Here is a 24,949-nt window from a genome sequence, read left to right as displayed (position 1 = left end):
GGCGAGAGGCAGGATACGCCCTGTCGCAGGGTTAACACGTAGAAAGAGACAACCATTCACATTCACACCTATGGACAATTTAGAATCATTACTTAACCGAACCCCACATATCTTTAGACTGTGGGAGAAAGCCGGAGCATCTGGAGAGAACCCACAAAAACACATGGAGAACATGCAAACTCCACACAGAAAGGCCCAGGTAAGGTGGTGAAGTTGAACTAGGACTTTCTTGATCTGATGCAATAGTGCTAATCACCGTACCACCACTCAGCAACATACCCAAGTGGTGAAAAAAAAGCATCTACAGCAGATGAATGGAATCTGAAAGTCGTGTCGTTAAGAAATTGAAATTGATCTACCATCTGTAATAAATGCAGCAAGGACCTGATAGAAGCCTTTTGACCGATACATCTGGCCTTTCAGTTTGTTTGTTGAAGCCTCATCAGAAATGAGGCTTCCAAATGGAACAGTGGCTGGCAAGAATCCATTCTTCAGGAAGAAAACAGAGAGAAAGGGCTGAGGTATGCCAAATTACACAAGGACTGGACTGAAAATCAGTTGCAACAAATCTTATTGATGATGAATCAATGATGAATCTAAAGCTGAAATTCTTGGTGCAGAGCATCTTCAGTATGTGCAGAAAGTCAGGAAACACTACAAGAAAGGTCTCTACAGTCATCTGTAAAACGTAGTGGAGGCTCTGGCATAGCTTGCGGTTAGTCAATTGTGTCAATGACAATGGTTCTATACAAACTGCCAATGTCATAAAAGCAAATCTAGATTGAAAAACACACAAAATACTCCAGCCAGTCTTCGACTGATCTCCCCACATCGCGGACTTTAATATTAATAGAACAGTGTTGGATCAGAACGGAAAAAAAGAAAAAGACACTCAACATCTTAAGAAGAGCTTGGGAAGATTTGTCGAGAAACCTGTAGGTCTATTTCCAAAGACTGCTTTTCACTAGCTGGGCCCACTTCCTCATTTGGGGTTTGATAGCATTTTAATTCAATTTAATGTTATTTATACAGCAGCAAATCACAACAAAGGTCGCCTCAAAGTGCTTTATATTGTAAGGTAGACCCGACAATAATACATACAGAGAAAAACCCAACAATCATATGACCCCCTATGAGCAGCACTTTGGCGACAGTGGGAAGGAAAAACTCCCTTTTAACAGGAAGAAACCTCCAGCAGAACCAGGCTCAGGGAGGGGCGGGGCCATCTGTTGTGATTAGTTGGGCTGAGAGAAGGAAGACAGGATAAAGACATGCTGTGGAAGAGAGAATGAACAGCTTAGTGAACTGGGGGAACACATATAGATGAGAACCGGAAGGAGTGCGTTTGGAGGTGTGGTCCTGCTCCTGAAATTTAGATATTAATCTCCAAAGAGACATTACAAGAAAGCTCGCCTAAGAGAATTCAGGCTGTGTCATAGTTTTTTCATATGAAGTATTGATTTTCAAGCTTTATAGAATTATAAAAACTGTGCCTTATATACTCTAGTTCTATGTACACTACCAGTTAAAAGTTTGGACACACCTTCTCATTAAATGTTTTTTATTTATTTTCATGATTATTGACATTGTGGATTCTCAGTGAAGGCATCAAAACTATGAATGAACACATGGAATTATGAAGTAAACAAAAAAGTGAAATAACTCAAAACATGTTTTAGATTCTTCAAAATAGCCGCCCTTTGCTTCGATTACTTTGATTTTGCAGACTGACTGTCATTTCATAATATGAATTCTAACAGTTGTTAAATAGAGCTGTCAGCTAACTCAAACTGACTTCTGTACAGCACAACTGATGGTCCCAACCCCATTAAGAAGGCAAGATATTCCACAAATGAGCTGTGACAAGCCACACCTGTGACGTGAAAACCATTTCAGGTGACTACCGGTACATCATGAAGCTCACTGGGAGAAGGCCGAGGGTTTGCAGCTCTTTCAGCAAAGCAAAGGGCAGCTAGAGTTATATATCTTTTCTTTGCTACATAATTCCATAAATCTTTTTTCACATAGTTTGTATCTACAATGTAGAAAGCAGTAAAAAAAAAAGACAGAAAGAAAAACCATTAAATGAGAAAGTGTGTCAAAACGTTTGACTGGTAGTGTATGTTTGCAATTTCAATAAATTACTGCACCTACTTCCCATTTTCCAGGAAAAATATAACGAAATAGGGGGTGGCTAAAGACTTTTCGACTGTACTCTCTGTTTTTTGAATTTTACATTTGTACATTTTAAAAGAGGTGTTTTATTCTTTGACTTCTGTGCTAAGGGCAGTTTGCTTATCCATAATAAACACCACATTCAAACATAAGTGTACATGTCACCAGGGAACCTTGGGCTGCAGATCAATGATTGATTTTGTAAATTTATCATCAGATCTGCAGCCACATGTTCTGGACCTCCAGGTGAAGAGAGAAGCAGAGCTATCAACTGATCATCACTTAGTAATGAGTTTGATTAGGTGGCAGGAGAGGTTGCTGGACTGTCCTTCAACAGAGGAAGGTTGAGAACATTGAGTCTAAATGGACTATATTATGCACCTCAATTGCTGGAGTGGTTGTGTGAAGTTGTCTGCAAGGTGGTCAGTGGTCATGACAAAATAAACCTGAACCAGATGGTGGAAACCATCAGGTTGGATATGCCAGGGAGCTGAAGAGGAGAATAAGCCTGTTAGTTGGACCTCTAATATCCACAATCAGGAGATTGTGGATATTAGAGGTTAATTGGGAATTTGTCCAATCAGTCTACATGTGTTTTTTAAAGTTTGATCAAATACCAAAGAGGTGTTAGGTCCGTTTTTGTGGCCTAGCCGTTTCCTGTACAACCATTACGAAAGATTGGTCTAAATTGCTGGTAATAAGTAAGACTAGTTCTTGGTGGGTGTTGGATTCTGCCGGGGCTGGCCTTTGTTACCGATTCTGTCCATAGCAATGCGCTGGAGTGCATAGCAAGTGGAGGAGTTTAAATATCTTGGGGTCTTCTTCGTGAGTGAAGGAGTGGGGATCTGAAGGATTGGTGGAGTGACAGCAGTGGGACAAATGCTATACCAGTCAAGAGAGAGCTGAATAATGGGTGGTGACTGAAATTTCCTATGCAGGCTAGACTGCATATGGCTAGACTTAGCCATAGAGATAGAATAGGGAGCTTGGTATTTGGGAGGGGCTTGTTGGGCTACTACTCCTCCACATCAAAAGGAGCCAGCTGAGGTGGTTCAGGCATGGGAGAAACTGGGAGAAAGCCCCAGGCCAGACCCAGGATGCTGGAGAAGTTACATCTGGAAAATGGAGGAGGTGGCCAGCAAAGGAACGTTGAGAAGTCTCTGCTTAGACTGCTGCCCACATGATCTGGACCTGGATAAACAACAGAAGATGGATGTTTGAATGTATGTATGGAGGATAACATTTTCCCAGAGAAAATGGTATGGATGACCTCCCTGTGGGGTGGTATTCATAGGATGAGACAATTTTGGAATGGAGCACAAATGGGAACTTACTTAGTTGCATTCTGTAATTAACAGCCAGTAATTTACCAACAGCAAACTCTACTGAGCATTTTCTTTTGCTGCTTTTGATACTTTCAAAAGAAATGAACAAGAATTTTTGAACATTTTACCTTCAAAATGGAATTAATGAAATGAACAGCCCTATTCAGGTTCTCTGACTTAGCTAATCCTGTATTTTCGGTATGGAATATATCGTTCCCTCAGTTATTGTGAGGTCAGCCTCAGAAGATGTTCCTGCCACCATGATTTGCAGTTGAGATGGTGTTTTTGCAGTGTGTGTAAAACTATAGTGCACCCAATGACTAATAGATTGTAGAACACTTCTGGTAGAAACATCCTGAAATAAATGTTTTTACATATGATTTTAACAACATTTTAAAAGTTGGACAGCTTGTTTTACAGAGGACAAAAATGATCAAAGTTTAGCAGGCAGTTCCCATGGTTACCTCACTGCATAAGCCATCACTTGTGCAACTGTGTATATATTTTTTTGTCTTTTACAAAGTGAGAGGTGCAGTGTAAGGGTGTGGAAGTAAGAGCAGGGCTGGCTTCCCATCATGCTGCTTTTATCATTATTATTAGAGGACTTTTTTGTGATAATTATCAAGACTGTTTTATTTCTCAGCCATTTTTGCCACGTTTACTTTTTCCTGAGAAATCATAATCAAAACAATCCTTGCTCTTCCATCAGCTGTCACCGGTTCCCAAACCAAAACTAAAACTCTGTGTCAGAGCCCGAAAACACTATCAGTATTCACAGTGACAGAACGAGCTGCCTGCACTTGAAACTGATGTTTATTGCTGCAGTTTTAGTTTAGAAAACCACACTGATTCATAAAATCCAAAAATAGATTGTGGGTTCAATTCAGTTGTATTTACAGTATATAGCGCCAAATCACAACATCAGTCACCCAAAGGTGCTTTATAGTGGAAGGTAGAGACCTTACAATGATACCCTACCAAGAAACCTATAGTGGCCTTTAAAAAGAAATGAACAAAAGGCAACACGATATCATAAGTTGCAAACACACACAATGATTTCTAATTGCACATTAGTTATGAGGTGTCTACGACGTGATTCCAGCGTTTGAGCTGTGATTTTTGTTTCTGTGCTGTCTGCGCAGTGAGGGCAAAATAATACTGATATAAAAAAATGAAGTCAGTGGTAAGAAATTACTCCACATAGTGTAAATTAGAAAATACTTGTGCAATTTCTGCCTTTATCCACTTGCTCCCAAATACTCAGACTGCTACACTTTTCCACGTTTGTTTAAGCACAATCACCACAAGAGGCACATTTGAACAACAAGTCATTTTAAATAGTTTTCTTCTTTATTAGCGTCATAATTTCTGAGTCTGTTATTTGAAAAAGACTTTTTGCACCCTCATCTGCCGTTGGTCAGCTCTGAATCGTTCCCACTCGTTATTTCTGCTTTAATTATCCTTTCTCTCCTGCTTCCACCCTGTCCGTCTTTCTTTCCCTCTCACCCTCTCTGTCATTACTCTCAATTGAGCCAAATTACCTCCATTCATTTAGGCCCCAGACAGGTGAATTAGCCTACATGGAATAATTCCTAGATTGAGTTCTCTCCCAGCCATTCCACGTTCTAATGGAATTAGCCAAGATAACAGTCCTGAGGAAGTCGGCATGATTTAAACGTGACACTAAACAGAAATCCTCACTGAGCCATTTTAATTGAGTGATTTGTCTGTTTCCTAATGGTTTCAACTTGTAGACGTGTTAAGAATGATGCAGCAGGTCTAAATTCAGCCTTGACTCGGCTTATAGAATTTTCTATACAGTTCCCTCTTATTAGAGTCCATTCAGTTACTTTGAAAGATTCACCTTGAGCGCACCACTCAGGGTCTTATGATGAAGTTTGTTGACCTTCGTATGGTGTGAGTGATTCTGATGTTGGAGCTCTGAACACTCTCTTTGAGAGTAGTGCCATTCAGTTTTTATTTATATTAGTAAAAGCCAGACTGACAATTCTTTGCTTAAGTTATAACTCAGGGTATAGTGAGTATTCTGGACATTATTATTCTAAACAACAATTTAATTACTTTATGGCTGTTAATCTCTTAATATCCACCAGTTCACCAGCAACCTGTCTTGGACGGCATTGTTATTTCTGTTGCATTAACATTCAACCTTTTTTGTAGAATTTTGCAGAAAAAGTGCAATGCCAAAACTATTGTATGGCACCTCATCTGAAAGCTATATCCTGTAGTTTGTGAATGTTAGTATTTAGCAAATGATTAAAAGGAAACCCTACAAACCTGCAGAGGAAACACTGGACTTTTAAGTGTTCTTTTTCTAGCTCAGAATCATTGCACAAATACAGGTTTAAAAATATAAAACTGCAGTGCAAATGTATAAATTTGAACTTTAAATGTATAAAATATTAAAACTTAGTTTGGACTACAAATCAATTTGGGGTTTCCATCAATGTACCAAGTTGTGCCTTTTCTCGAGACTACAGTAGCTGAGCATCTGCCGTAGTTCTTGGATATTCATCAGCACTTCTATGCAAAACTGAGACAAAGCACTGAACACTTGAAAGCACGAACATGAAAGCACGCCATCTTTAGCTAGCAGGTTATGAGGTCTGTCTCCAGTACTGTACAGCTGTCCTGCTAGAACGTCATGTGTTCATATTTATAGTTATAGAGTAAATATAAATAAATATAAATATATAGAGTATATTTATAGTTATTAAATATAAGGTTTTTGGTTTAATTAACAACTCTCTAAAACAGAATGCAATAAAACCGTTTGTAAAGGGAGGCTTTATTACAGGGGTGTCGTATTCAGACTGCGATACTTGTAGCTTCATACATATAAAAACTGCTAAAAGATTGAGTCTGCAAATCTATTTAAATACTGTTTAAAGTGTTCTTACCTTCAACAGTGTATCATAGGCTACGTTCACACTGCAGGCGAAAGCGCATCAAATCCGATGTTTTTGACCCTGTGCGACCCATCTATCCGATCATGGTATGACAGTGTGAACGGCACAAATCCGATATTTTCAAATCCGATCTGGGTCACTTTCGTATGTGGTACTGAATCCGATACATATCCGATGTTTTAGAAAGCGACTGCTGTGTGAAAGGTCGCGTCGCATTAAATCCGTCTTTTACGTCACCGACACAAGACAGACGCCAATTATCAGCGCCAGAGAAGACATCGCGAACGCTTCTCTGGCCATCCCGTGTAGATATCAGTGAAACTGTTGGGAAGACAACGTTGGAGAAACGTGAACATTTTATTTGTACTGTATAATCTGCAGATTCTGACAGAAATCTGCAGCTATCCTTTGAAGCACCGCTCCTCTAAAACAGCAATAAGGATCATTATTAGGTTATTTACATTATTATGTAAATAACAAAATAACTTAAAGCAAAAATTGGGAAACGTAAAGTCCGAAGTCTTTATATTAAGGGCCATCAGTCAAACAATACTGTTTGCTCTGGGTCTAAACAGAGCGTGTTGTGTGTGAAGTCTTCTTTTGCGCATGCGGGCCGCTTTGAGCGTTCACACTAGAGCGCGTTTGCTGTCGCATTTTGTTTGTAGTGTGAACACGCTGACAAAAAAATCGGATTTGATCAAAAAATCAGAATTGAGCATTAAGACCTGCAGTGTGAACGTAGCCTTAGTTAGAATACCTGGCTTTTTTCCCCCACAAGGTTTTGTGCACCATTATTTTAAATTCCGAGATACTTGATCTTTTGTCCAGACTTTTTACTAGTTGCTTGTAATATACTCCTATTCAATTACACACTGAAGAACATGAGAAACATGGAAGTTAACTATTAAGAGCAACTGGAGTTCACTTCCTTTCTCAAGGTTTATAAAAGCAGACATACTTTTATAGACCTTGTGAAAGGCTTTTAGAATCATAAGAAGAGTTTCCCCTGCCATAATCACATACAGTAATCATTTATTGAAAGTTGAGACTATAAAGCAGAGTTGTAGTGATTACATCTGAGACATCGTTTTCGACTTGATCCATTTTGATATTATACAAAAAGCTGTGTGCTTAACTCTATATCTTATACCCTTATCCATCCTTCAAACCAGGCCTTCCCAAAGTGTGGGGCCCGCCCCCTAGGGGGGCGCAGAGCCATTGCAGGGGGGGCGCGGTATGAAAAGGGGGGAAAAAAACAAAACACTTGGACACTGCTAGCACAGGGCACCCACAGAAATGCAAAGTAGGAGATGAAGCATCGCTGAATATGTTTCCAAACCAACTTCATTCTAAGATAAAGACTAGAAAATATGATGAAGCAAATCTTCCCTTTGGCTTCACCTGCACAAGTGCCGAGGTAGGTCTCCCTGCAGGGTTGGTTTTCCCTCCGTCAGGAGCAGCGCTGGGCTCTTCAAATCACGGAATACAACTCTTCACTTGCACTGATGACAGCTATAGCTGAAACGTATTCATGTCGCTTAAAAGTAAACACTCAGTGAGTGCTGGCGTTTTGTTTGTTTAAAGCAGTGGTTCCCAAACTGTTTTTGCTGGGCCCTCCTTTGTTTTACAAGAAAAATGTTCGCCCCCCCGTCCGCGCATGGACAAACAGTATCCCACATTCTTGATTTTTAGTTCACAAACACTTCTTATAATGACTAATGCTACAGGTATAGCTCTAAAGAATATAGCATCATAGGCAGTGTAGTCTGTGCTGCAGGGAGAATGGACTGCCATACACGTTATGTGTCTGTGAGCGCGAGGAGGGAGAAAAAGGAAAAGTACGAGTTGTCATCGAGCAAAAACGGGAGCTGGAACTAGGGCTGGGCTATATCACACCGTTCACAGTAATACCGGTGTAATTTTGGGCAACGATAAGAAAATGAAATATGGCGATAGAATATGGGTAAAACGCGCATGTGCAGTGCCTGTGTTTACATACACACAAGGCAGCGACGCAGAAAGAGAAGAGCGAGAGCGGATCATTGAATGAAATGGATGAACCAGAACTGGTTTGTAAAATGCTGCAGCTTCAGTGGTCTGGAACTGGTTTCGCTTTCATCCGTCAGATACACAACAAAGCACAATTTTTGGTAGCGCATGCTAGCAGGCCGTCGTTATTACCGTGTTGTTTGGAAAATACGGCACACTTAAAATCAATCCTTTGAATTTTCTGAAAGTCGACAGAGCACCTTATAATCCCGTGCGCCTTATGTATGAACTCTGGTTGTGTTTACTGACCTCGAAACGGTTTTATGTGCACGGCGACTTTGCTAAGCTACAAAGCCGCACCGCTCGATGGATTGTCGGAGCATTACGGCTATCGTAGGCAGGCGCCTCGCGGAGTGATACGTACTGCACCTCAACATGATATTACCGTATTGTGTGTGTATAACCTCTTTTTAAGTGTTGTGGATATTATACATGGTTATGCTGAGGATATGTCGGCCAGTTTCCACTGGAAATGCCTTTTGGTTAAACTGTCAGCGAGGAATTTGCACTGTTACATTTTTATATAACTTTAATGGACATAAAAAACAGCTGCTTGTTTAAGTGAAAATACACTGATGTTTTTTTTTGCACTAATAAAGTTGTGGAGTTGTAAAGTATTTTGTCTGGTGTCAGTTATATCGTCAGTTATATCGTTATCGCAAATTTTCAAATGTATATCGTGATAAATATTTTTGGTCATATCGCCCTGCTCTAGCTGGAAGCATGTAAATATAATAATAACCACTGCAGCCAAGAAGAGTGCCTGACGAGCCCAGCTGTAAGTAAGCTATTAAGACTCGACTGTACACCGTGTTCGTGTTTTCCTCCGAAACAATAAATTCCGTTGGAGCAGCCTTTCAACGCCTCTCTCTGTCTCTGGCTAGCAAAGTTGACCCAGACAACAAAGTAAAGCTATTTTTCGGCTACGAACCGACACGAACCCGACGTATTAGTCAGAGGTCCCTTTACTACAGTTCGGAGTTGCGGCCCTTCAGTAACAGTAATAAATCACAGCAATAGTACATTCACGTAGTTGTAAAAAGCATGGTAATATATTAAGTAATCCAAAGTATTCTGAATACGTTACAGAATACATTTTGGGGCATGTAATCTGTAATGGAATACATTTTAAAAGTAACCTTCCCAACACTGGTCATCAGTGCAAGTCAACAGTTGTATTCACTAATTTAAAAGGTTGCAATCACAGAGTGGTGCTTGTGAGTAGTAAAAAAAAAAAATTAAAATGATTGAATTACAAGTTTTGCAGCTCTCCATATATTTGTGTAAATATGTAAAAATGATAAACACAAGTGTGTGAAGCTTAATCTTTTTTCCTATACATTTTCACACTTTAGTTTTCAGGTTCTCACATTTTGCTCCGTATTTACTTTCATATTGTTTCTCCTCGAGTGCTGCCACAGCCTGAGATGAACTGGAGGCTTTAGTGCTGGCCAGAAAACCAGGAGCTCCACGTGTATTAACAAGGAATTTAGAAGGTCGCCCATCGTTGTTGTGTATGGTGATATATGATGATACAGCTGTAGTGTAATTAAAAAGGAGAGGTGGGTCACTGCGTAGTGCAGGGGTCCCCAACTCCAGGCCTCGAGTCCTGCAGTTATTAGATGTGTCCGTGATCCAACACAGCTGATTTAAATGGCTAAATGACCTCCTCAACATGTCTTGAAGTTCTCCAGAGGTCTGGTAATGAACTAATCATTTGATTCAGGTGTGCTGACCCAGGGTGAGATCTAAAACCTGCAGGACACCAGCCCTCGAGGCCTTGAGTTGGGGAAGCCTGGCGTAGTGTAACAGCTGCCGTTGTAATGCAGTGTATTGCCGCATGGTGGCGCCTCCTATCTCATGACTCCCTTGTCACTCCCTTTTTGTTCTTCTTCGCACTCTCTCTGTAATGGATTCTTCCGTGTACACAGACTAGTGAGCTCTCAAGTAAGGTGTGGTAGAGGTAGCACATGAATGGCCCTGCCAACCGGAGTTATGCACAAAGTTATGACTTCCAGTTCTTGAAGATAATTTTTTTAGCGATGCGTGAGGCAGTAACAACTATGTTTGATTTATGTGCTTCCATTTATGTGCTCATGTCACCTAACATGAACAGTTTAGGTGTGGCAACTAAACCGTGTGGAAAGGTCTTCACATATCCTCCGACAGGCCCTCGTAGGCGTACAAGACCATACAGCGTGCACATAGTTTTCAGTGGGTGTTTGCAGTGTGTGCATATGTCTGAGTGTGTGAGGCCCATTTGGAACATCCTTTGTCCTGTATATTGTGTTCTATGGAGAGTTCTGCATGTTGTAAGTTGCTGTATTAGGATCAGACGTTTTGATATGGGTTGATGGAAAGATCTTGCTCCCGTTTTGCAGTTTTATGGGAAATGGAATCACCAATTTTACACATTTTATATGTGTTTGATAACCATTTAGGGGTAGAGATATTTTAAATATTTTGTTGCCCATGTAGACATTTGAGTTCAGTTTACTGGGGTAAATCATTTTTGTGGGCTGGACTTCAAATCAGAGATCTTTACTTGTCCACAGAGAGCTTGTTTTAGGTTCAGCCATGGGCCGTCTAACAAGCTTGATTCGATCCATTCTGAGTCATACAGCGATCTGTTGGCTAAAAAGTAGAGATACAAATTTGGTCATTCTAGACCTTTGTGTTTTGGTTTTTGTGAAGTTTTTAAACTAATTTGTTATTGTGGAGGTTTGCTGAGTGAGGCAGAATAAAAATAGTTCAAAGGGTCGACAATCCAGTGTTTTTCTTCAAAACTGTGGTCTAGTGCGTTGTATTTAAAGTGCAGAACAGTTGCAGTCTCTTATCCATGTGCTCTAATGTGTTATCTTTAGACAATTATTTTTTTCAAAATGTACAGAGAGCACATAATTTAACAATACACGACTCAGATTAATAATAATGGAAATAATGATTTGTGATGAAATTCAGTGCAATAGAAAACTAGCTTTCTTTGCAGAATTACACTGAAAATATTTTGGCTCTTATTCTGGTCCCAGGTTATTTTCCTACCGGGAACCAAGGGGAAGTTGTCTAAACAGCTATGGTTACCTTTTCCCAAATACCAGCTCAACATTTTGCAGAAAAACGGGGTGTTTACTCAAGGATTGTATTCCAACTCGATTTATTATCTCTGAATTGTGTCTTTCCAGGTAACAAAGTTGATTAGAAGTAATAGAAGTCCCAATGCTGCAGTAATAACTGTTTCTTTCACTCTAACTTGTAAACAGAAAAATCCCATGAACCTTTAGAAGAGAGGCTTAGAATGTTGGAAAATAACTCCTCCGTGTTTTTTAAACCAACCCAGATGCCAGGATGAATGCCCAGTTGGCACTTATGGGCCACAGTGTGCTCACAAGTGTGACTGCCAGAACAGAGCCAAATGCTACCACATCAACGGCGCCTGCCTTTGTAACGAAGGCTTCAAGGGGCCTAGCTGTCAGGATCGTTTCTGTCCCACTGGCCTGTATGGACTCATCTGTGACAAATACTGCCCCTGCATACACACAAACACACTCAGGTACTGGATCATTGCTCAGGCTTTCTTACTGTACAACACTTCAGTAGAATAGAATGTTTGAATTACTGTATCTAGTTAAAGTGGAGTTGATATTTTGTTTCACATATTTCTGCTTTTCCCACTAAACCTACTATAAAAGTAACTTTGTGTCGAGGGTGGTCAAAATGGGAGAACTACAAAACAATATACACACTGCAAAAAAACCTTCTAATCTTCCTGCTCTTTCAGCTGTCACCCTCTGTCAGGAGAGTGCACCTGTGCTGCGGGATGGACTGGGCTTTACTGTGACGAGACCTGCCCACCAGGTTACTACGGTGAGGGCTGCAGAGAGCTGTGTGTTTGTGCTAATGGAGCCTACTGTGATGGCATCACTGGAGCTTGTATCTGTGCACCAGGATACATAGTAAGTGCAAAAGATTTCTGTGGCTTAACACCAACACTTTCCTTTTCCCCCAGTCCAGTTATTGGAATTTTATTGGTTCTTTTTGTTTTGTCTCACTCTAAACTTGCCAAATATAGATTATGGGATTATGGGAAGATTTAACACTGAGTATTTTTAAAACAAACTATTATCTTCAAACTATCTACAAGCTAGAGGGAGCCCACAGAAAAGGATGAGCCAGCTGCCTTGCTTCTTGCCTAACTGTATTGTGCTGTGGAAACAAATAGACGACTCGTCTCTCAAAGCAAATACTTTGATTCTTCTCTAAGCTGCTCGTTCTACCATTTCACCTGTGTGTTTTTAATTGATTCATTCTAAGTTCATGAGAATGCCTCAATTTGCTGGACAATGTAATTGCACACAAATCAATATATATTTGAGAAGATCATTTATTTTCTATTAAAGAGCCACAATTCATGTGTTTATCATTTTTGGAATACTCTGTGCAGAGATTGCAAGAAAACAGCATTTTTTATTTTGTAAAACGTTTTATTTTGTATTTTCAAACATTTGCTGTTTGTTTTACAATCAAAACTGTATATCATATCATATCATATTATATTATATTACATTACATTATCGGATGATACAACACGTGGACAGCATAGAGTGAAATTCAGTTTTCACCACCACCCATTCTATTCCACAGTCTTAAGAGAAGCATAATGTCTTTGATCAGAGCATGCAGCTATTCACTAAAACTTGCCTAATTAACATCCTCCACATCTGTCAGAACTTTTAAGTTTAAGTGCATTGCATCAGCCATAGGTCTATTCATAAGAAAAAAGCACAGGCTCAGAGGCTTTAACGGCAAGAAATCAAAAGGATTTCCTCAGAAAGAATTGCACATGTAAATGAGGTTCCTAGTATTATTTAACCTGAAGACAGGTTAAAAATAATGAACAACTTCCACCTGGTTGAGGAGAGGGTATTTACAGCCAGTGTGTGCAGAAGATGCACAGAGAAGGCGTAGGACATCCTCTAACAACTGGTGCTGTTGACTCTGCAGGTTTAGACACAGAGCTAATGTGGCTCGCAAAGCAGAAAGGCTAATGCAGGTGCAACTCGTACGATGTTTGACAAAGAGAGCACGAGTGTCAGGATGGTACAAAAGTATGTGGAGTTTCTGCCTATATGTAACAGTGAGAGTACCTTAAAGGTTTGCATGCAGTAATATTTAAAATCTCTTGTTGATTTGTCTGTAACTAGTGCAGATGTATGCTCCGTTTTATTAAGCAGGTCTTGTTCCCATTTTGATGAGTAAGTTTAGGTGAAGTTTAGTTTGCCTTCTAATCTTACATCACATTTAGAAAGCTTTGGTTGCTCTGAATTATCAATGCTAATTGCCAGTTGTACAAAGTAAATTAGCATTTGTCCATGAAGTCAGTCCTGCATTTTGGTCAGTGGTTGGACGTAGCGTTTCATAAATAAAGTTGGCATGGCCGTAAACTTACAAGATGGACCCAAAGCTGTGCCACTGTCTATAAAGCTGTGAGACCTATACTTGCTCCAATGATGTGGTTGTCCAATAATGTCTTTCCAGTTACACTAAGTGAGTTATAGTAATGCTTAAGATGAAACCCTCATTATCCTTATAAGAGATCTTACCTCGGTGTGTCCTGTTTGGATCTTTGGTCTTTCAATGCTGTCTGTTATTGTCAGCTCACAGAGGCAAGAACCAAATCAAACAGTCACATCAAGGCTGATCGTCTGTATCAGCAGTTTCATTGGCGTCTGTTCCATGAGCTGTTTTTCTATAATTTAATACATAAGTGTTGACAGAAGACCTTTGACACACCTTTTATTATATCGATGCTTATACTACAACCATAACTGAAGATGAATGCCAAATTAAGATCTTTACAAAACCCAATAAACACACATGAACACAAAACAGATGGTGTCCGTTTGATTTTCACAGAAATTTAAAACTAAAACATCTCCAGTTACTTTACACAAAACTCCACTGATTCCCCAAACAGAGACAAACTCTTCAGTGTTAGACACCATTTCATAATAAACGAATTCTGCTTTTAAACGTGCACCTACTATCCCCTTGAACGTAATTTCAGAATTAACTGATCCTGCCCCTTCATTTTGTTCCTCCTTGTGAGCCATGTACTCATCTTAGCTTGACCTATTGAAAAATTAATTAAGCAAACCTTTCAACGCTGCACCACAGAGTACTTTGGACCCAGGATAAAGAGACTCTCCTCTAAAACAATCCTAAGCCCAGGAAGCCACTGTCACAGCAAAGAAAAGAGGCCAGCAGGCCTGGGACAGCCAAGCCACAGGCGCTGCAGTGTTTCCTTGGTCCGACAGAAAAGACTGTGGCTCCCCGTTCTTGGATCTTTACAGGGAGTGCAGAATTATTAGGCAAATGAGTATTTTGTCCACATCATCCTCTTCATGCATGTTGTCTTACTCCAAGCTGTATAGGCTCGAAAGCCTACTACCAATTAAGCATATTAGGTGATGTGCATCTCTGTAATGAGAAGGGGTGTGGTCTAATGACATCAACACCCTATATCAGGTGTGCATAATTATTAGGCAACGTCCTTTCCTTTGGCAAAATGGGTCAAAAGAAGGACTTGACAGGCTCAGAAAAGTCAAAAATAGTGAGATATCTTGCAGAGGGATGCAGCAGTCTCAAAATTGCAAAGCTTCTGAAGCGTGATCATCGAACAATCAAGCGTTTCATTCAAAATAGTCAACAGGGTCGCAAGAAGCGTGTGGAAAAACCAAGGTGCAAAATAACTGCCCATGAACTGAGAAAAGTCAAGCGTGCAGCTGCCAAGATGCCACTTGCCACCAGTTTGGCCATATTTCAGAGCTGCAACATCACTGGAGTGCCCAAAAGCACAAGGTGTGCAATACTCAGAGACATGGCCAAGGTAAGAAAGGCTGAAAGACGACCACCACTGAACAAGACACACAAGCTGAAACGTCAAGACTGGGCCAAGAAATATCTCAAGACTGGTTTTTCTAAGGTTTTATGGACTGATGAAATGAGAGTGAGTCTTGATGGGCCAGATGGATGGGCCCGTGGCTGGATTGGTAAAGGGCAGAGAGCTCCAGTCCCACTCAGACGCCAGCAAGGTGGAGGTGGAGTACTGGTTTGGGCTGGTATCATCAAAGATGAGCTTGTGGGGCCTTTTCGGGTTGAGGATGGAGTCAAGCTCAACTCCCAGTCCTACTGCCAGTTTCTGGAAGACACCTTCTTCAAGCAGTGGTACAGGAAGAAGTCTGCATCCTTCAAGAAAAACATGATTTTCATGCAGGACAATGCTCCATCACACGCGTCCAAGTACTCCACAGCGTGGCTGGCAAGAAAGGGTATAAAAGAAGAAAAACTAATGACATGGCCTCCTTGTTCACCTGATCTGAACCCCATTGAGAACCTGTGGTCCATCATCAAATGTGAGATTTACAAGGAGGGAAAACAGTACACCTCTCTGAACAGTGTCTGGGAGGCTGTGGTTGCTGCTGCACGCAATGTTGATGGTGAACAGATCAAAACACTGACAGAATCCATGGATGGCAGGCTTTTGAGTGTCCTTGCAAAGAAAGGTGGCTATATTGGTCGCTGATTTGTTTTTGTTTTGTTTTTGAATGTCAGAAATGTATATTTGTGAATGTGGAGATGTTATATTGGTTTCACTGGTAAAAATAAATCATTGAAATGGGTATATATTTGTTTTTTGTTAAGTTGCCTAATAATTATGCACAGTAATAGTCACCTGCACACACAGATATCCCCCTAAAATAGCTAAAACTAAAAACAAACTAAAAACTACTTCCAAAAACATTCAGCTTTGATATTAATGAGTTTTTTGGGTTCATTGAGAACATGGTTGTTGTTCAATAATAAAATTATTCCTCAGAAATACAACTTGCCTAATAATTCTGCACTCCCTGTATGTTCCACGTGTTTATTCATAGCCATGACCCCATGCACCACTCTCCACTGGAGAGCCACACTGCGTTTCTCTATGGGAAGCTTGTACAGGGACGTCCAACTGTCAGATGAAATTGGTTTGTTACCTGCAGAGTGAGTGCCCAGTGCAGCCCTTAAGAGTCCAGGAAGACCAGCCATGACCTCTTCCACCAGCTTCTCCTGAAGGCACAAAGATCTCACTCCAGTCTCCTAAGCCAGCTTGGCAGTTGTTTTCCACTGGCCTGCTGTCCTCAGCCCCGCCAGCTTTGTTAGGCCAGCATTTATGAGGAACCTCTGAACACTAACAGTGCTGAGCATCATACTTGGTATCAAGGGATTGTAAAGTAGAGCCTCCTCTACATTACCATCTTTACAATAAAAACAGTCCAGTTCCAAGCATGCAAAACAGACTGGTAAAAACAGGAGGTCAGCATGAAGTCTATTCCAGTTACGTTTATGAGAAACAGGTGCTTTACTCTGTGAAGCAGCGTAGATGCCGCTTTGAACCAGGGCGGTTGTTGCTTATCATAAAGATACCGTTGTGCTGTCTGAAAGCGTAATGCTGTGAGGCAGCTAAGAAGAGTCAATCAAACTCTGACCCCCTCTGACACACAGACTCCTTTTTTCTCTGATAATTTTTAATAACATTTAAATTTACAATAAACTCCACCGATCTCACCTGGACCCACAGCACCAACGCTCTGGTAAATAAGGCCCAGCAGCGGCTGCACTACCACTACAATAACTTGGACTGGAAGTTCTCCTGGTCTTCCTGGTCATGTGGAAAGCATGCTCTCCTGCTGCCTGGATATTTGGTACGCAGGGGCCACTACTAAAAATGGGAAGGCTGCGCAGAAGGTAAAAATCATTGGCTGTCATTTGCCACCCCTGGAGCCCATTGCCAGATAACCATCGCCACCATCACAGGTGACCCTTCGCTCCCCGCCCAAAACCTGTTTGACCCACCGCCCTCTGGTCTGCGCCTCAGGTCAGTCAGGTCTCCCAACTCCAGACTCACAAACAGCTTCTTCCCCTGGGCCGTTCAGACTATTAACAAACACTATCCGCTGAAAGCCCACCCGTGGTGGGTCAGTTTGAGTAACCCTCATTACTCTACACCATAGGTGTCAAACTCTGGCCCGCGGGCCAAATTTGGCCCACTGTGTATTTGAGTTTGACACCCCTGCTCTACACTATACTTACACATTGACTCTATATTAGACCAAGTCCTTTGCTCTACTTCCAAGCACTTTGTTTTCTATGTGTGCCTTTTCTTATTTTGTGCCTTTCTCTTGTATATATTCATCTTAACTGTACACCTTTCTCCAGTTTATTGCTGCTGTCTTACTATTTACATTTTATTCCTGCAGAGTTGGCGTCTAGCACTCATAATTTCGTTGTACATGTACAATTACCATATAGGGCTATTGTTTCCTGTTCTATTCAAGTGAATATTAAATTTAACAGCAGTGGAGAACGTGTTTTATTGCAGTAAATGATTTCTGAAATTGTTGTAACGAAGTTTAAGGATGTAATTCCTCCACTGTTATCGTCTTCAATGTCATTTAGCAACAGTCCAGAGCAGTTACCTAAACTCTAATCCCACAGAGGTCGATTAACTTGTTAATAGTTTTCTCTCCTCACTGTTTCTGACTCTGGATACTGTGTCTCCTCTGAAAATAGCCTTGAATCAGAAGTTCTTGACTCCCTGGTTAAATCCACAATGGACGCCTTGAAGCAGACAACCTGAAAACTGGAGAAAAAATTGCATCTCACTGATTTAGAAGAGTTTGCTCCACTATATAAGGAAAAGCCCTCTGTGAAGCGAGGACATCTTAGTATTCATCATTGATTGAAGGTGGTTTCTTCTCAGCACTGCAGCCAGGCTGACAAAGAGTCAGAGCTGTGTTGAGCTTCCTTTAACCATAACTTGTGATGACTTGACAAATTTCTTCACAAATAAAATTTCAACCATTGGAGAAATTATTTGTAACCATCTGACAAACCTGTCATTACGTGCAGCTACTTTCAATAGTACTAATATTTAAATAGACTATTTAAGCTACTGTCCAAAAATTCTTCAAAGAGTAGTTATGAAACAATTAACTGATCATCTGCAGATCATCTATCAAATAGAGCACAATTTTTTCATGTAAACGTAGAGTCTTCTTCTGCCGTTAATGACATAGTTCCACAGGGTTCTGTGCTAGGACCAATTCTGTTTACATTATACTTTCATTCTGCAGTATTATTAGAATGCACAGCACACATTTGCAGATTTTACCCAGCACATCATTTAGTTAAACTGAAATACATTCCTAGATGTAAAGACCTGGGTGACTGCTTATTCCCTGCTTCTGAATTTAGACAAACAGAAGCTATTGTACTCGTCCTGAAAAGTCTTAGAAACAATGTGTCTAACCAGATAATTACTCTGGATGGAATAAGTTTGGACTCCAGTAACACTGCGAGGAATTTGGAGTCTAGTTTATATGCCACGTCACATCAAATTGTTAATTATTATTAATCTCTGGTTTTCTTTCTCAGTTTTGTTTTGTCTGCTCCCCTCATTCCCAGCCAGTTGCAACAGATGGCTGACCATCCCAGTTCTGCCAGAGGTGTCTTCCTGTTAAAAGGACGTTTTAACAGTTATTTTCCCATAGATTTGTAGAAACAAAGCCTAATATTACAGGGAGTGCAGAATTATTAGGCAAGTAATTTTATTATTGAACAACAACCATGTTCTCAATGAACCCAAAAAACTCATTAATATCAAAGCTGAATGTTTTTGGAAGTAGTAGCTATTTTAGGGGGATATCTGTGTGTGCAGGTGACTATTACTGTGCATAATTATTAGGCAACTTAACAAAAAACAAATATATACCCATTTCAATGATTTATTTTTACCAGTGACACCAATATAACATCTCCACATTCACAAATATACATTTCTGACATTCAAAAACAAAACAAAAACAAATCAGCGACCAATATAGCCACCTTTCTTTGCAAGGACACTCAAAAGCCTGCCATCCATGGATTCTGTCAGTGTTTTGATCTGTTCACCATCAACATTGCGTGCAGCAGCAACCACAGCCTCCCAGACACTGTTCAGAGAGGTGTACTGTTTTTCCTCCTTGTAAATCTCACATTTGATGAGTTCTCAATGGGGTTCAGATCAGGTGAACAAGGAGGCCATGTCATTAGTTTTTCTTCTTTTATACCCTTTCTTGCCAGCCACGCTGTGGAGTACTTGGACACGTGTGATGGAGCATTGTCCTGCATGGAAATCATGTTTTTCTTGAAGGATGCAGACTTCTTCCTGTACCACTGCTTGAAGAAGGTGTCTTCCAGAAACTGGCAGTAGGACTGGGAGTTGAGCTTGACTCCATCCTCAACCTGAAAAGGCCCCACAAGCTCATCTTTGATGATACCAGCCCAAACCAGTACTCCACCTCCACCTTGCTGGCGTCTGAGTGGGACTGGAGCTCTCTGCCCTTTACCAATCCAGCCACGGGCCCATCCATCTGGCCCATCAAGACTCACTCTCATTTCATCAGTCCATAAAACCTTAGAAAAACCAGTCTTGAGATATTTCTTGGCCCAGTCTTGACGTTTCAGCTTGTGTGTCTTGTTCAGTGGTGGTCGTCTTTCAGCCTTTCTTACCTTGGCCATGTCTCTGAGTATTGCACACCTTGTGCTTTTGGGCACTCCAGTGATGTTGCAGCTCTGAAATATGGCCAAACTGGTGGCAAGTGGCATCTTGGCAGCTGCACGCTTGACTTTTCTCAGTTCATGGGCAGTTATTTTGCGCCTTGGTTTTTCCACACGCTTCTTGCGACCCTGTTGACTATTTTGAATGAAACGCTTGATTGTTCGATGATCACGCTTCAGAAGCTTTGCAATTTTGAGACTGCTGCATCCCTCTGCAAGATATCTCACTATTTTTGACTTTTCTGAGCCTGTCAAGTCCTTCTTTTGACCCATTTTGCCAAAGGAAAGGACGTTGCCTAATAATTATGCACACCTGATATAGGGTGTTGATGTCATTAGACCACACCCCTTCTCATTACAGAGATGCACATCACCTAATATGCTTAATTGGTAGTAGGCTTTCGAGCCTATACAGCTTGGAGTAAGACAACATGCATGAAGAGGATGATGTGGACAAAATACTCATTTGCCTAATAATTCTGCACTCCCTGTAAAGTCCCCAGCCCCCCAGGTCACTGAATAATTAATGTGTTACAATAACACACTTAACATATTCAGAGTTTAAAACCTTTGCACCTTTGCTGGATTTAGATCCAGAGGGAGTTATTAATCAGTTTCAGGTGCTTTGGTGTTAATGAAGTTAACAGCAGGCGCACTAGAGGGGCAAAACGACACATTTTTCCCATCCTCTTATTTTCTGACAGTTTTTTCACTACTTCTGTATTTGGCTTGGGTCATTGTCACTAGTGGTATTATGAGGTGATACCTAGTGACACCTTGCTGTCTCTCCAGGCACAGTCTCAGGAGAAGGATACAGGATATTAGTCTAGGAGACCTGAACACAAAAGTAGAACGTCCTTGTGTTACGTACAGCTCAAAATTTCCTCCATACAAGAACGTAGTAAGCTCCAATACTGACCAGTAAGAAATCTACACACTCACACTGCAATGGTGTACACAATGTTCATTTTTTTCCCCTCCAAGTCAGACTACTGGCTGAGGACACAACTCCGGTCTGGAATCCAAGGCCCAAAGCTGCCGTGGTCAGGATTGTTAGCCTTATCAGGCCTGGTGTTGTTCGAGGGTGGGTCTGTACACCAGATCCTGGGGCTTCCACTCTGGAGCTCACACTTCTCTAAATCTTGACCAGTTTCCTTTCCTTGGGCACAGATAGTGTCCAGTCCAGTGTTTTTATCCCAGCAGATCCACATGAATCCTAATTAAAACGAGTCCTCCCTCCAACATTATCAGATTATTTTAAAAGCAAAACCAGGCCAGGTTAAAAATCCTTCCCTTTAAAATGTTTCATCCTGGAGTCTCCAAGGTCAGCTGGCTTCCCTGCTCCAGCAGTGTCCTACTAAAAAACAACAACCTGCCCTCTCCCCTTTATAAAGAAGGGCTAAAATCCTTCCCAATCAACTGCTTCCTGTACTCAACTCCAGATAGCTGGCTGTTGGACTAGAGTAGAATCTCCACTCCCACATGGGTGTGGCCCACACAAGACACAAAAACATCTAAGCATGCAGTTAGCAAAAAAATGAAAAGTAATGCCAACCAAAATGTTTAGTGGAGGATTCTCTCAACTCTTTTCCACAATGCTACACTCTGCAACACTTAATCTATGAGGAGGACCAATATCTGCTCTTTTGTGCAAGGAGGAACAGGATGAGCACGACCAGAACCCGACAAATGACCTCTCGTAGGTGTGGTCAGGCTCACCCTGATCACATATGAGAGAAGTGAAAGGGTCAGCAGAACCCTTTAACATCATCGGGTTCCTCCTGCTGCACAACAATCCCAGGCTTCATGTGGCAATGATATGAGAGGATGAAGAAATTGATACTACTGACTGACCCCCATACTCACCTGACTTAAATCCAATAGAAGACCTGATGTTGTTGGGTGAACAGAAACATAGGGGATTCTCCTCAACACCACATGTTGTTCCAACATTGTCAGGCATCATTACAAGTATCTGTATGCCATACAAACTAAAACGCACCAATTTGGAGTTGCTGCAATTAAATGTTTCACTTTAATTTTCAGGGTGTCTGTGAATTTAGGTTCATGATTTTAATATCAAACAGTGCCTCATACTTTTGTTGCTAACACATTACTCAGTCCATATCTGTATAGATATCCAGCACAATTTTCCCCTATTGAGATCTGATGCGTTTTCCAAGTGTTCCTGTAATTGTTAGTAGTGTAGAGGCAATCACAGTCGTTGATGATCTGCTAACCAAGTACAGAAGCAGCAGTTTGATACTCAGTCTCTCCATTCCTATAGTGACAGTGATGGTATTTGTTTATTTTAGGGGACTACGTAGAGTTGTTAAATTTCTTTGCTTTCCTCCAAGGCTGCACAGCTAGTGTTTGGGTTATGAAGTAAAAAACACATTATTTTTGTTTTGTTATCTTTGATTTAAAAACTGAAAATAACTGGCTTTTAGAACAAAAATTTAAATCAAAGTTGCCAAGCAAATGATCATTAATCCACCAATCTGTACATAATTATTATACAAGAGGTGACTTTACAGTCCTGGGAAATTCAGTTGATTTTCCTTACTGAACACATTGATGTTCAATTTTATTTATTTTTCAAGTGTTTCAAATTTAATAAGAGCTCTTTGTCCTCCTGTCTTTTGGATAGCTTTGTGAATATTAGATTAATAGCAATTTAAAGGCAGCAGGTTTGAAGCATACAATTTTAATTGGCAAAGTTTATATGTTGGAGGTCCCAATCAATGTGTCATGGTGCCTGAGATTTCAGATGTGTGAAGCTTGCTCTCCCAGCATGCTATCAGCACAGGATAAGGTTAGATATCCTGCTAATGCCAAGCTGTCTGTCTCGCCACTACGACATGTCCTTTATTGATTAGTCTGCAGTCTAGCTACTCTCTCATGTGTTCATCAGTAAATGGTAAATGGCCTGCATTTGTATAGCGCTTTTCTAGTCCATAGGACCCCAAAGCGCTTTACACTACATTCATTCACACACACATTCACACACTGGTGATGGCAGCTACATTGTAGCCACAGCTGCCCTGGGGCGCACTGACAGAGGCGAGGCTGCCGGACACAGGCGCCACCGGGCTCTCTGACCACCACCAGTAGGCAAACACGGGGTTAGTATCTTGCCCAAGGATATTTAGCATGCAGCCAGGATGCAGCCTGGGATCGAACCACCGACCTTCTGATTAGTGGCTGACCTGCTCTGCCACCTGAGCTACAGCCACCCATAAATGTTACATACAAAGCATTTATGCTTATGTGAATCAGTAGATGAGGCAAGTTGAGAGTCAGGAGTCTTTGTTATCTTTGTCTTTGTTGTCTAGCTAAGTGTAAACAGCAGTAAATACTCAATATTCAATGTTGTTGTGCAGCACGCAGGACAGACAGCGCACAATGTGCTTTGAAGTAGCAGCCAAGAAAGGTGTTATTTAAGTCCATGAACAGTGAACACCTGTGTGGATCAGCGCGCTTGTATTCAAATGGTTTCCACATGTAATGGTCTGCTAGAGGATGTAGAGAGCCATAGTCCCGTCCCCCAGGGCATGAAGCAGGCATGGAGGAGATCCAGGCCCCAGACATCCAGAGGTGTGCAGGGAGTCACCGGCAGGGAGTGTGGTGAGGGGAGATAGGCCTTGGAGGGCCTGGGAGTTCCCAGAGAGGTGGAGTCTAAGACCCGACCTGACATATAGACACAGACAAACAGGCACACACAGACACAAACATGCGTTCCCACCCTCATGCACACATATACAAACACTCAGCACTCACCCAACGTAGGGATTGACATAAATGGACATGTACACACAATCACACTCCCCAAACATACTCTATACCCCGGGTCCAGGTACCCTCGCCCCCAGAGGGGGAAACAGAACCCACACCCAAGAGATGTTACCCTTCCCCCCGGGGTGGAGGCAAGCAGACCGTCCCAGGCTCCGCAGCAGCAGGGAGGCCAATCGGACAGCCAACATCTCCTCCCAGCCCCCCCGCCCCGATGGCTAGCAGAGAACGGGGGTGTGTGAAGACCCCATACCTCCCTCCTCCCGCTCATGTGTAGTGTTGCTGCGTGTTGCTCTAAAGTGCATGGGAGAGAGGGGGAGAGCATGGTGCTGCTGCCAGAGAGCAGAACAGTGAGATCTTAAGAGATCCAGCCTACGGCTCTTCAATGGGGTGTCACAGGGTCCCCAGGAAAAAAAATTGTAAATGTAAAATAATAAAATAAATATTCTTCTGTAGCAATAACAGAGTGTAACATAAATTATTCTGTAGCAATTACACAAGAATATCCAGAAATGTCCCTGCCTACAATTAAACACATTCACTTACTGGAAATCATCTTCTGTGGCAAACGGGTGCAAGCCTTTGACCACAAACTGAGTCACTGCTCGGTGACATTCGTCTATCCTGCCTGAAAGGAGACGCTACCGGCAGACTGCAGCGAGACCTGCCAGCATCTGAGCCAGACTCTGTCTCATCATGGTCACTAAATGCACAGTAATGGCAGGTTTGTAATAAGGCAGATCGCGCTAACATAATATGCACTGTTGTTGATTATTTACCTGCCGCATTAACGGGAGAGGACGTGCAAACGTTACCGCTGCTGCTGGGTTGAGATTCACGAGTCCAGAATTAAAAACACGACATTCATTTAAGGTCATCGCGTGTTTTGTGAGCAAATGCTTTTGCATATTCGCAGTGTTTCCTCCCTTAGATGAAATATCCACTATTCAAGTATTGCAAGTTGCCCTGTTGTCATCCGTTCTCGTAAAGTATAACCAAATTTTTGAGCGTTTGAGCCACTTAGGCACCGTGTTT

General features: G+C 41.4%; 1 protein-coding gene across 7 annotated transcripts in view; it reads left to right on the top strand.

Moving 5' to 3' along the window:
• LOC113034360 (multiple epidermal growth factor-like domains protein 11) overlaps positions 1-24,949 on the top strand; it is a 193,523-nt gene that overhangs the window by 120,199 nt on the left and 48,375 nt on the right. For all 7 annotated transcript variants that reach the window (XM_026189116.1, XM_026189023.1, XM_026188964.1 and 4 more), the window contains exons 9-10: positions 11,817-12,029; positions 12,258-12,432. In XM_026189116.1, coding sequence (XP_026044901.1) covers positions 11,817-12,029; positions 12,258-12,432 — 388 coding nt within the window. The remainder of the gene's footprint in view (positions 1-11,816; positions 12,030-12,257; positions 12,433-24,949) is intronic.

Source organism: Astatotilapia calliptera, chromosome 1, assembly GCF_900246225.1.
Source record: "Astatotilapia calliptera chromosome 1, fAstCal1.2, whole genome shotgun sequence".
NCBI classification, from domain to species: domain Eukaryota; kingdom Metazoa; phylum Chordata; class Actinopteri; order Cichliformes; family Cichlidae; genus Astatotilapia; species Astatotilapia calliptera.
This window is presented reverse-complemented; position numbering and strand designations above follow the sequence as displayed.